Raw genomic sequence first — 13165 nt, 5'->3', positions numbered from 1 at the left:
AGAGTTAAAGGAGTACGATACGATCCAGATTGTTTATACTGCATCATATACTGCATACATGTTTTATGCCTTACTTAACGCAGCTCTAACGTAAGTTTCTATCAGGACACCGGGTTTTATTTACGTCAGCTTTAAAGATTTATAGCTGCGTGTTATATATTGCGTCATACTGTACATGTATTCCTGTAACCTAAGGAAATGATCGTATGTCATTAAATCCTATACTACACAAATTAAATATGTTTGTCTGGCTCGGGCAAAGCAGGTTTGTTCGGGCGAGAAGATGATCCGATAAGGGAGGGGTGAACATATTGTTCCTGTATACCTGCATTCTTTGTTTCTCGCTTGGTTTGGTTTGTGTGAGTGTGTGTGTGTGTGTGTTTGGAGAAGGAAACAATACCAAATCTCTATTCCTGCTGGACCGTATGTGAACAATTGAATATAAAAAAAAACATAGGCAACCTGTTTTGTTATCCTGCTTCGTGCTAAACCCGGATGATGAATTTCAGTGTAACGCATGCTCAGGTCACCTTTTACGTCCAAACGCTGCGCAGCAAATGATGATTTTAAAACCCACAGACGAACATCTCGACATAAACGATGAGCTCCGCAGCAGGGTGAAGCTTACTATCTAAATAAGCAGCTTCTGGATGTGTTGTCAAGATCAGACATGTCAAGGAATGCAACTTAACCTGTCAGTGTCTTACAAGAAAAATCTCAGTTTTGCCTTAATAGCAACAGAGAAGAATAAAAAAGGATGAAATAAGTTTATGGAATAAGTTATATTATATTTAGTTGCACTGCTTTTTCAGCTTGGCATTTATTTTAGCTGAAGTATCACAAGTTTTATGAAACGTACAAAACAAGGGCCTAAGATTCAAACTGCTTACTAGCAGAGAACCATAACCACTGAGCTGAGCTAGCACTTCTAGTATAAGATGTAATTAAAGACCCCTTAAAATATCACTGATGTGTTTAAATGATTCGGTTGTTCTATTTTTTCTAATTAATAAGATTTTATGTCACATTTATGAATTTAACATTGTTTTATTTCCAGTTAAACATTTTTGGTAAATTAATAGATAAACAGAATCTATGTTTCCGCTTGATAGGATCTCTGAAGGCGTCTTTCTGCTTGCACACACGTCTGAGGAACCAGATAGTTTCGGCGTTGCAAGAATGTTAGATTTGAAATCACAGTCTGGCTAATTCGGGGAGTTTCAGTGCACGTACTGTAGTTTGAACACGTCTGGGAAGGAGAACGTTCACCAAAAGTGCAGAATCTTTAAACAAACACGATTTCTCTTAGCATGTGCTTGACGTTTTCCACTGGAATGGAGTTCTGCTGAAAGAGACAAGACAAGACCGTGCGAGACATGAGAGATTTCAGAATCAAAGTGAATTATCTAAATGATGAGATAAACGATTCAAATTTTAAATAGAGTAAGAAGAGTACCAAAAGCTAGGACACGTACAGTCAGTTCCTATAAGATTATTCAGTTATTCTGTTCTTCTTATTAAGTGTTATTTGTGACTATTAACAGCCTAAGCTCAGTGGAGCTGTAGCTAGCTGTAGCATTTACATTTCATGAAAAGTATCTGGTTCATTTGCAAATCTCATTTTCAAACCCGTACGTAATGAAAGAGTTATACGGCATGTAACATACAGTACAACAGAGGTAGCTAGAGGTCACTTGTTAATGTCTGGGTGCTACAACAAGCTCGTTACTTGTTAATTAGTAAGTTGGAAACTAGCCTGTGCTGCAGTTTATCGTTTTTTTTTCTCAAGGAAGTACATTGTCACTGACTGTTTATAGATCCTGTTATAAATTAATCGAAATATAGTAATCGAGGTTGTTTTGTCGAAGGGTCCAAAAAATAAACCTTAAGTAAGGCAGTAAGAGAGATTTCGCTGGTCTGACATTGTCTATAATAATTTTTATTATAACAGCAAACCACCAAGTGTTTTATTCTTAACATAAAACTTGCATAAAAAATATAAAAATGGCATAGGGATTTGAAATGTGTGTGTGGATCTGTTGCTTAAAAATAAATTACAACAGGAAATGATTGATACTTATTTTAAATGATGATAAAAACTAACAAGTTAACAGTATGTAAATTTACATCTATGGCATTAAGCAGATGCCTTTATACAGAATTCTACATCAGCTATACAGCTGAGCAACTGAGGGTTAAGGGCCTTAGGGGCCCAGGATTGGCATTTGGTGGCCCTGGAGTTTAAACTTCAAAACAATAACAAAATTGGGCAGGATTTTTATCACGAGATGGTGAAAGCATGAAGTCAACAAGAAAACTGTAGCATGTTCCTTTCTGAATATTTTATTAGTTATTATTAATTATGCATTACTTTAACACTTAAACAATTAGTGTTCTGATTTTGGTCCCCTGTGTCCTCTGAACTCAGTGTGTCAGGGAGGGAACAACAGACTGACTCTGCTGAGCACCGTAGACGATCACTACCAGAACATGGTGAAGATGTACAGCAACTGCACAGTGATCCTGGAAAACCTGGAAATCACACACACCTCAGAAAAGCACGATCTTTCCTTTCTCAAGGTAGGAAGATTTCTTACGACAAGCCAATTAGACCGACCATACTCCCTCGTTTAATCTGTATACACACTGATTTTGTTCGCAGTGTTTTTACGAGACAGTCTCACATAAATCATCTGTGGGATATTTACAACTACACCGAGTTTAAATCTTGTTACATAATGCGGATATTTGAATTCATTTACTTGAACATCTGTAGCACATGAAACTTTATTGGAAGTGTTAAGTTATATGTTGTATTACAACATAATACTTAATAATAATTATTGGATTATTTAGAAAATCTAAGTTATTGGGCATTTCCCAGGGTTAGCATTGAGTTATCAAAATACGATGCTATTTGCAAATGGTGCTTGGACCCCTAAGATCGCTGCTTGAACCAAAATCAAAGCCAAATGAATAGCATTTTATTTCATTTATTCCATCATTTTGTATGAATAGTTTTAACCAGAAAGTCATTAGCACAAACTTTAGCTATGCTAACTGGATAACTAGGCACCCCTCCCCCCAGGCTTTTTAAACGTTTTTTAATTTATTTCATACCATCGTATTTCATACCAAAAAAACATTCATCCTTTTTCACACTTCAATTCACTGATAGTTCTGAGGTCATAAGTTGACTTTTTTTTTTTTAAATAAATATGGCTTCATAGATAGCGGTTGATGCTAATTGTACTTACTTACATTGTAATTTTAGCTAAAGAGAGTGTTTTCTCAGGAAGTTACCAACACTTCTGAGGAAAATGTTGATATTCCTGACAATTTTATCTCGTTTTTATTTGTCAGTGAAGCTTTATTCAAGATTTAACAGCTACGCGGCCGCTAGATAAATAGTTAGTCTCACATTAGCTAGCTTACAGCAGGTCTTTATATTTACATGTGTGAATAATATTTTGTTTTTGCCGTTTTATTTTAATGTTGAAGAATGCTGAAATAATAAAATACAAAAAAAATATATATATATATATATATATATAATAAACAGGAAGTGAACTTGTTGACAGATGTCCTTTTTTTTTTTTTTTTTTTTTTTTTTTTTTTTGTGTTTTATAATATTAGAACCAAAAATTCTTTGTTTTTCTTTAGACCATCGAAGAAGTCGGAGGACACGTGGTCATAGCGCTGAACAAAGCGCCGGTGATCCCACTAGACAACCTGCGCATCATTCGAGGCCACTCGCTGTACGATAACGAATTTGCAGTGGCCGTCCTATCAAATTATAACCAAACCACATTAAGAGGAGTTAACCAGCTGTCCCTCAACAGCCTCACGGGTACGTCATGTTAATATACCGGTAAAAATGAGTCAGATACAGGTTTGTGGTGCGGATGAATTGTGGTATGATGACATATTGTCTTGATGGTGTTCCATGGTTATGAAGTTAAATATACCATACACTGTTAACCTCAGAAGGAAGTGATGGCAATGATTTTCAAGATAAAAGATACAAGATTTAGAGATTATATAAGTCTATATATTGTAGTCTATAAGTATAACTAAGGGTTATTAACAAAAAAAAAAACTTTACTAAAATTATGCTTTATTTCAAAACACAAACACGTAGCAGCTTTTTATTGGACATTATATAAAAACATCCTCAGAAGACTAGACAGATCTTGAAATCGAGTTCCCAGAAAATTTGGGAAGCTACACATCCTTCAATTCAATTTCAGGTTTCTTCATGTTCATTCTGATTTTAAACTCGACTCATAGATATACGTGTGACATTGCTACATGATTCTCTGGAGCTTTTGGGAACCCTTTTAATTTAAGATTTAAAACATTTCTGAATGTATATATTCTTGTACGATGTTTATTGTTAAAATATAATTGAATTGGACTGAATTTTAATGTGCAAATTCTTCTTTAGAAATACTTGAGGGTGGTGTGAAGTTCGCCAACAACCTTTACTTATGTAACGCGGAGACCATTCAGTGGGCTGACATTGTAAACATGAAGCGCAGTCCCAGTCCTAAAATCATAGTACATCGGGACATTATGAAAGGCCACTGTAAGCAACCATCTACATACAATATTCTGATGTAGAATATTGCTTATATCTTCTTATATCAATTTTATCTTCTTATATCTGCTCATATAAATATACTACTTTCGAATATTTTCTTCTTTTCTCTTTTATAGGTAAGAAGTGTGACCAAAGCTGTTATAATGGCTCCTGTTGGGCTCCTGGACCTAAAAACTGCCAGACTTGTAAGTCGTAAATATTATTATATTATTAACATGCTTTGTTATTGCATGCATATATATACATGCATATTATTAACAATGTGATTAACCAGCGTGAAGTTGGCGTCCCACCCAACGCAAAACGCAAGTCTCGTTCGTTTGTGCTCCGTTTGTGCTGCAAAAATTTTCATTTGTGCTGCTTTGGTTTTTATAGATATTAAAAGATTAATTATAGTTAAATCTAGGTCACTCAGCCCCCCCCACCTGCTCCAAATTTACCCAAAATAGTCTCGTTCGTTTGTGCCTCGTTTGTGCTGGTTTGTGCTGCTAAAAGTTCGGTTTGTGCTGTTTTTGTTTTTATAATATTAAACACTGAATTATTGGCCGATGACGTCATCGTCCCCCCGTCCCCCCCATACATGCACCAAATTCAACAAAAGTCTTGTTCGTTTGTGCTCCGTTTGTGCTTGTTTGTGCTGCTAAAAGTTTCGTTTGTGCTGTTTCGGTTTATTAAATATGAAACATTTTATTAGGTGGTCATTCTAAGGTCACTCAGCCCCCCACCTGCTCTAAATTAAACAAAAACAGTCTCGTTCGTTTTTGTTCTGTTTTGTGCTGCTAACAGTTTCGTTTGTGCTGTTTCGGTTTTTATAATATTAAACATTTTATTATAGCCGTTTCTTGTTTTCCGGCTCGCAAGTTACATCAAACAAATGAAATGCTTTTAATGAAAAGCTCTGATGGGAATAAATGACTGTAAACTGTAGACGTTCTTCACTGCAGGTTCTTACTGTACGCAAACCAGTGACTCCTCGGCTCAGGGTTTTTAGGGGTCCGAGCGCTACACTTTGAAACAAATAATTTTTTCTCCCATTATTAGTAACTTCATTTACCCAAACCATCTGTCATTTGTGATTTATTACATGAATTTCCATTAGAACCTGAAAGTGTCTGAGTTTTTGACATGTTTCTAGTTTATATTGATGTTTCTCAGGAAGCATAATTGCGTAACCACAACCAGCTCATCAGAATTCAGCAAGCAGTATACAGGGTGAACACTGAGCTACAGTCACAAAACTTGTATTGATGGACTGTTTAGTTTTCTGCGGAACTCTGTTTGAAAAGGGTGCTTAGACACCCACAGTTCATCGGTTGCGGCTATTCTTAATGACTATGGGTAGCTGGTTATAAACCTAAAGCCTATGTCTACAGAAAATGACGTGGTGATCGTGTAAGTATTGTGGGGTTTTTTTTCTCCATTGCCTGTTTCAAACTGGCTTTAGAAAAACGATTCAAATGGCAATGAGAGGAATGGAAGAAAATGAGATGAGAGAAAATCAATCAGTGTAATCTGAGTACTTGTACTTCAATGTACTGCAATCTATCAGTCCAATAAAATGTCCTTACGCATGTATCTTAGTCTAATTACAAGCGATCATTGTGTGCGTTTGCAGTCACAAAGCTAAAGTGTGCCGAGCAGTGCTCCGGGAGGTGTAAAGGCCCCAAACCCAGCGACTGCTGCAACGAGCACTGTGCGTCCGGCTGTACCGGCCCCAGACCTACAGACTGCCTGGTAAGGAAATACACAGAAAAAAAACACTTCACTGTCTGCGTGATTGAAATTGCTCATGTGTTGGTGTTTATATCACTACAGCCTGGGTGGTTTATTGGCTGGATTGACCTTTGAAAGTCAGAGGAAGCACAAGCCTATCTTTACTCTATCACAGCAGGACAGAATTCATTGTTGGATTTTATCCTTTGTCATTAATATATATCAGTGTGTTAGATCATTTGTGTGTTTATTCTAAACTGGATAGCTGATTATTGATAAGAAATTTCGTAAAACATTGCGATATGTTACTTTTGCCATAAAGAGAGTTTCTTATAATCACTGTTAGGGGAAAAAAACTTTTGAGCAGTGTTATAATTATTATTATTATTGTCAAGTCAAGACAAGAAGCTTTTATTGTCATTTCAACCATATATAGTTGTTGCAGTACAAAGTGAAATGAGAGAACATTTCTCCAGGACTATGGTGCTACATAAAACAAAGACAGAGCTAAGGACTCAGGTGCATTTTGCACCTGAACATAAGGTATTGATGAATGGCATCATCTCCTAGTAACGCTGAAGTCCTTATGGACCAGACTAACATGACCTGGAGCTGATAACATGACCACGTGCTAAAATGTATTCAGTTTGAAGCTGATAATGTAATCTAAGTCTCTTCTGATACACCTATTTATTGTTGACACTGTTTCTAAAAAGCTGCTTGTATCTTGCTTGTATCTCAAGTCCGGAAACATCCACTCTGCTGAGACCGCTGCGCTGTTGTGTGTGTACATTGTGGCTGAACCGAGTGGTTTTGTGATTAAACATGGCTCAGCATCGCAGTGCCTCCGGCTCTGAGCACAGCTGGAGGAAGCGTAATCTCTGGGGCAGTGAGGAAATACTTAGTTATCAGAACGTAGTGTGTGTGTGTGTGTGTGTGTGTGTGTGTGTGTGTTCCAGGCTTGCAAGTACTTCCAGGATGAGGATACATGCAAAGACGCATGCCCTCCTCTCATGCGCTACAACCCCAACACACACCACCTGGCCCCAAACCCGGACGGGAAATATAACTTCGGGGCCACGTGTGTGAAGAAGTGTCCACGTAAGATTCAGTTCATTCAGTCTGATGGATTCTCATAGGATTTTAAGATTATTAGTGGGGCGCTTCTCTCGTTTTAGCTAGATTTGCCGACTTCTTAGAACCCTGGCAACACTGATTAATAATCCCCATCGTTCCCAAAGACTAATCACCATATTCCCTAATGTCTAATCACAGATCACCATTTCCCCCAATGACTAATCACTTGTCACCATTTCCCCCAACGACACATTACTAAACACGGTGTCCCCCAATGACTAATGACTAATCACTATTGTTCCCAGTGACTAATAACATATTACAGTCTTTCCCAATGACTAATCACCTATCACCATTTTCCCTATGGCTAATCACTAATCACTGTTGTTCCCAATGACTAATAACATATCACAGTCTTTCCCAATGACTAATCACCTATCACCATTTTCCCTATGGCTAATCACTAATCACTGTTGTTCCCAATGACTAATAACATATTACAGTCTTTACCTATGACTAATCACCTATCACCATTTTCCCTATGGCTAATCGCTAATCACTGTTGTTCCCAATGACTAATAACATACCACAGTCTTTCCCAATGACTAATCACCTATCACCATTTTTCCCAACAACTAACAATTGATCAAAATATCCCCAATGACTAATCACTATTCACTGTAGTTCACAATGACTAGCAACTTGTCACAGTTGTTCCCACATGACTAATCACCATTTTCCCTGTGATCGATTCATTTGACATAAAGTGATTGTTTGTGGTCCCATGACCAAAGACTTTTCTTTTTGCCAACTTCTTCCTAGCGATTTTTTGAGCAGGCATTCTACTGACTGTCCCCTGACCCCAGCCCTACACCAGCACCACAAACCAGACACCGAGCGAAACCCAAAGATTCCTAGCATTAGCGTCTACGATAAAATCAGTCATGCAGAAGTTCTTACCCAATTTCTCAAACTTCTCTGTCGCATGATTAGCTGTCACCATCCCACACAATTGAGAAAGAATCTCCATTATTCTCTTAGACGCCTAGACATCCAAAACATCCTCAGAATTCAGTCTCAGCATTCTCTTGCCAATAAAACACAACCGTACGCAGTTACACCACTCAGGCGTACGTTAAAATGAAGTTTTAAATCAGCTTGAACAAATTTGCAAGCTAAACAAAACCTTGTTTCAGTTTCACTAAATTGTCCTTGTCTGACTCGGGCATGGGCTTTTCCTCATTCATCCATTCTCTTGCAAATGCATGGCCACGTGGACAACACAGGTAACTTCAGAGGTTTAACCCCTCAAACCCCCAGGAACCAGAGCCCTGACATTCTTCCTTCTTCCACTGATTCCAAATCACTGACAATCTTTTAGACCTGCTTTTACTGTAGTTTCCACTGGTTACTGAATAATTCGTAGCAGTTACGAAATGACATTTATATTAGAAGGACTGAGATGTAGAATAGAATTTTAAGTGGGTAAAAAGTAAAAGAACGAAAACTTCAATCAAACATAGAACTAGTTTGTTAGCCTGTGATGAATTTGCATATTTTCAAGCAAAGGTTTCTACATGATTATTTAAAATGACATGTTCACGGGTATCGTAGGAGAAGCTGCCGTAAAAAATAGAGACGTCTTTTGTGTGTGTGTGTGTTAGTGTGTGTGTGTCTGAGCACTGTAGTTAAAGTGTCCTGGATTCCAACCATCATCTAAGACAATCATTGAATTCTGAGTCGTGAGCTTGCATTCGTTTTCCTGATGTTTCTGGTTTCTGAGTAACGTCAGAACGTTTTCTCTGGTCATTTTTTTCATTTCCAGATAACTATGTGGTCACAGACCATGGTGCATGTGTGCGAGCGTGCAGTCCTGGAACTTATGAGGTGGACGAGGACGGGGTCAGGAAGTGTAAGAAGTGTGACGGTCTGTGTCCGAAAGGTAAAGTACAGCAGGGAAGGAGGGATGACCGCGCAGTAAAAACACTGATATCACAGCACTGTCAGTTCTAGAATCTGATTGGTCAGATGGTGTTCAGTTGCCTCTTGCCACAAATCACAGGTTTATATTAATGGTCTAACTTGGGTATTGTTTCCATAGTAACTAATCCATTAATCATAATAATAAGCAAATAAAAACATGGACTGTAACGTTTACTTTAACGAGATCTATCTATCTATCTATCTATCTATCTATCTATCTATCTATCTATCTATCTATCTATCTATCTATCTATCTATCTATCTATCTATCTATCTATCTATCTATCTATCTATCTATCTATTACTTCTTCCTTTCTTTGTCCTGTCTTGCTTTGTTTGTTTGTGTGTTCTTTCTTTGTTTCTTTGTTTCTTTCTTTCTTTCTTTCTTTCTTTCTTTCTTTCTTTCTTTCTTTCTTTCTTTCTTTTTTCTTTCTTTCTTTCTTTCATCCTTTCTTTCTTTCTTTCTCTCTCTCTCTCTCTCTCTCTCTCTCTCTCTCTCTCTCTCTCTCTCTCTCTCACTCTGTATCTCTTTCTCTCTCACTCTGTATCTCTCTCTGTCTCTCTCTCTATCTCTCTCTCTTTCTCACTCTGTATCTCTCTCTCTCACTCACTCTGTATCTCTCTCACTCTGTACAGTATCTCTCTCACTCTGTATCTCTCTCCCTCTCTCTCTCTCACTCTGTATCTCTCTCTCTCTCTCTCTCTCTCTCTCTCTCTCTCTCTCTCTCTCTCTCTCTCTCTCTCTCTCTCTCTCTCTCTCTCTCTCTCTCTCTGTATCTCACTCTCTCTCTCTCTCTGTCTCTCTCTCTCTCTCTCTCTCTCTCTCATTCTCTCTCTCTCTCTCTCTCTCTCTCATTCTCTCTCTCTCTCTCTCTCTCTCTCTCACTCTGTATCTCACTCTCTCTCTCTCTCTCTCTCTCATTCTCTCTCTCTCTCTCTCTCTCTCATTCTCTCTCTCTCTCTCTCTCTCTCTCTCTCTCTCTCTCTCTCACTCTGTATCTCACTCTCTCTCTCTCTGTCTCTCTCTCTCTCTCTCTCTCTCTCTCTCTCTCTCTCTCTCTCTCTCTCTCTCTCTCTCTCTCTCTCTCTCTCTGTCCCCTAGCTGTTTTATTCTCTACAGTCAGTTTGTTAGACAAAACCATTTTAAACCATTAACTCGCTCGTTACATTGTTCCACATCCGAGCCTGGAAAGTTTGTTGGTGTGGTTTAGAGGGAAAGTTTGTGGGAATGAAATACTTCTCTATTGTGCTCATTCGAGGAGATTTTGAGATCTTTGATCACGTTTTTGTCATTTGTCAGTGTGCTCTGGACTAAGAGAGGGTCATCTAAGTGACGTCATGTCCATCAATGCCAGCAACATCGATTCGTTCGAGAACTGTACGACGATCCATGGAGACATCTCCATTCTGAAGACAACGTTCCAAGGGTGAGTTGAGTAACCAGTCAAATGTTCTCCGGTAGACTTGTTTCTGGTCTCTGAGCCTCTTAAGGCTGTGAACAATTAAAGATACGCGATGAACAAACAGCTGATTCTGCTTAATATTTCATGAACAAATTCATGGTTATTGTTTTTCTGATTTCAGGGATAGATTTACTAAGACTCCCCCACTGGATCCTGTCAGACTCAATGTCTTCAAAACAGTGAAAGAAATTACAGGTTAGTGCTGTTTCTGTCCACAACTTTTATTTCTACTGGTATATTTATCACTCTATCACTGTGCAGACAGACAGACAGGAAAGAAAGAAAGAAAGAAAAAAGAAAGAAAGAAAGAAAAAAGAAAGAAAGAAAGAAAGAAAGAAAGAAAGAAAGAAAGAAAGAAAGAAAAAGACAGACAAGAAAGAAAGAAAGAAAGAAAGAAAGAAAGAAAGAAAGAAAGAAAGAAAAAGACAGACAAGAGAAAGAAAGAAAGAAAGAAAGAAAGAAAGAAAGAAAGAAAGAAAGAAAGAAAGAAAGAGACAGACAAGAAAGAAAGAAAGAAAGAAAGAAAGAAAGAAAGAAAGAAAGAAAGACAAGAAAGAAAGAAAGAAAGAAAGAAAGAAAGACAGAAAATAAAAAGAAAGAGAAAGAAAGAAAGAAAGAAAGAAAGAAAGAAAAAGACAGACAAGAAAGAAAGAAAGACAGACAAGAAAAAGACAGACAAGAAAGAAAGAAAGACAGACAAGAAAAAGAAAGAAAGAAAGAAAGAAAGAAAGAAAGAAAAAGAAAGAAAGAAAGAAAGAAAGAAAGAAAGAAAGAAAGAAAGAAAGAAAGAAAGAAAGAAAGAAAGAAAGAAAGAAAGAAAGAAAAGAAAAAGAAAGAGAAAGAAAGAAAGAAAGAAAGAAAGAAAGAAAGAAAGAAAGAAAGAAAGAAAGAAAGAAAGAAAGAAAGAAAGAAAGAAAGAAAGAAAGAAAGAAAGAAAGACAGACAAGAAAAAGAAAGAAAGAAAGAAAGAAAGAAAGAAAGAAAGAAAGAAAGAAAGAAAGAAAGAAAGAAAGAAAGAAAGAAAGAAAGAAAGAAAGAAAGAAAGAGAAAGAAAGAAAGAAAGAAAGAAAGAAAGAAAGAAAGAAAGAAAGAAAGAAAGAAAGAAAGAAAGAAAGAAAGAAAGAAAGAAAGAAAGAAAGAAAGAAAGAAAGAAAGAAAGAAAGAAAGAAAGAAAGAATGTCATGAGTTCATGTGTTTTTTTTACCAGGCACTCTGCTGATTCAGCACTGGACAGATGACATGCCTTCTCTCAGCCCCTTTGAAAACCTGGAGGTGATCCGCGGACGAATTAAATACCAGTAAGATTGAAAACTAAACAAATCTATTTTTTGGGGTTTTTTATGGATCTCAGGTTGTATTAATCCACCAGTAACGATTGGTCTGATTTAAAGTGTCAGTGTTGGAGGTGATGATTTGTTTTGTTGTTGCAGAGGTACGGTGAGTCTGGGGGTCAGTGGGACTAAAATAACGTACCTGGGCCTGCACTCTCTACGAGAGATCAGTGATGGAGACGTGGCCATCACACAGAACCCCAGACTGTGCTACAACAGCCCAGAGCACTGGAACCGACTCTTTAAATCAGACAGGCAGCAGGTCCGACCCATGCAGAACGCAGACGCCGCCAACTGTGGTACTGAGCTCTATCACTGACCTTCATCACTGACATACATCACTGACATACATCACTGAGCTTCATCACTGACCTTCATCACTGACATACATCACTGACATACATCACTGAGCTTCATCACTGACCTTCATCACTGACATACATCACTGACATACATCACTGAGCTTCATCACTGACCTTCATCACTGACATACATCACTGACATACATCACTGACATACATCACTGACATACATCACTGACCTTCATCACTGACATACATCACTGACATACATCACTGACCTTCATCACTGACATACATCACTGCTCTCCATCACTGAGCTCCATCACTGACATACATCACTGACATACATCACTGCTCTCCATCACTGACCTTCATCACTGACATACATCACTGACATACATCACTGCTCTCCATCACTGACCTTCATCACTGACCTTCATCACTGACATACATCACTGCTCTCCATCACTGACCTTCATCACTGACATACATCACTGCTCTCCATCACTGAGCTTCATTACTGACCTTTATCACTGTTCTCCACCATTGACCTTCATCACTGCTCTACATCACTGACCTCCATCACTGACCTCCATCAGTCACCTTCATGATTGACCTTTATCATTGACCTACATCACTGACATACATCACTGCTCTCTATCACTGAGCTCCATCACTGACCTTCATCACAGA

General features: G+C 37.9%; 1 protein-coding gene across 2 annotated transcripts in view; it reads left to right on the top strand.

The window, feature by feature from the left end:
• egfra (epidermal growth factor receptor a (erythroblastic leukemia viral (v-erb-b) oncogene homolog, avian)) overlaps positions 1 to 13165 on the top strand; it is a 58948-nt gene that overhangs the window by 28494 nt on the left and 17289 nt on the right. Inside the window, exons 2-12 of one of the 2 annotated variants that reach the window (XM_060868236.1) lie at positions 2429 to 2580; positions 3664 to 3850; positions 4448 to 4588; positions 4720 to 4788; positions 6219 to 6337; positions 7276 to 7417; positions 9219 to 9335; positions 10677 to 10803; positions 10961 to 11034; positions 12047 to 12137; positions 12270 to 12469. In XM_060868236.1, coding sequence (XP_060724219.1) covers positions 2429 to 2580; positions 3664 to 3850; positions 4448 to 4588; positions 4720 to 4788; positions 6219 to 6337; positions 7276 to 7417; positions 9219 to 9335; positions 10677 to 10803; positions 10961 to 11034; positions 12047 to 12137; positions 12270 to 12469 — 1419 coding nt within the window. Of the gene's footprint in view, positions 1 to 2428; positions 2581 to 3663; positions 3851 to 4447; positions 4589 to 4719; positions 4789 to 6218; positions 6338 to 7275; positions 7418 to 9218; positions 9336 to 10676; positions 10804 to 10960; positions 11040 to 12046; positions 12138 to 12269; positions 12470 to 13165 lie in introns of those variants that run through there. The other variant, XM_060868245.1, reaches the window with a different exon arrangement.

Source organism: Tachysurus vachellii, chromosome 1 (assembly GCF_030014155.1).
Source record: "Tachysurus vachellii isolate PV-2020 chromosome 1, HZAU_Pvac_v1, whole genome shotgun sequence".
NCBI lineage: Eukaryota > Metazoa > Chordata > Actinopteri > Siluriformes > Bagridae > Tachysurus > Tachysurus vachellii.
The sequence above is the reverse complement of the archived record's forward strand: the minus strand, read 5'-3'. Positions and strand labels throughout refer to the sequence as shown.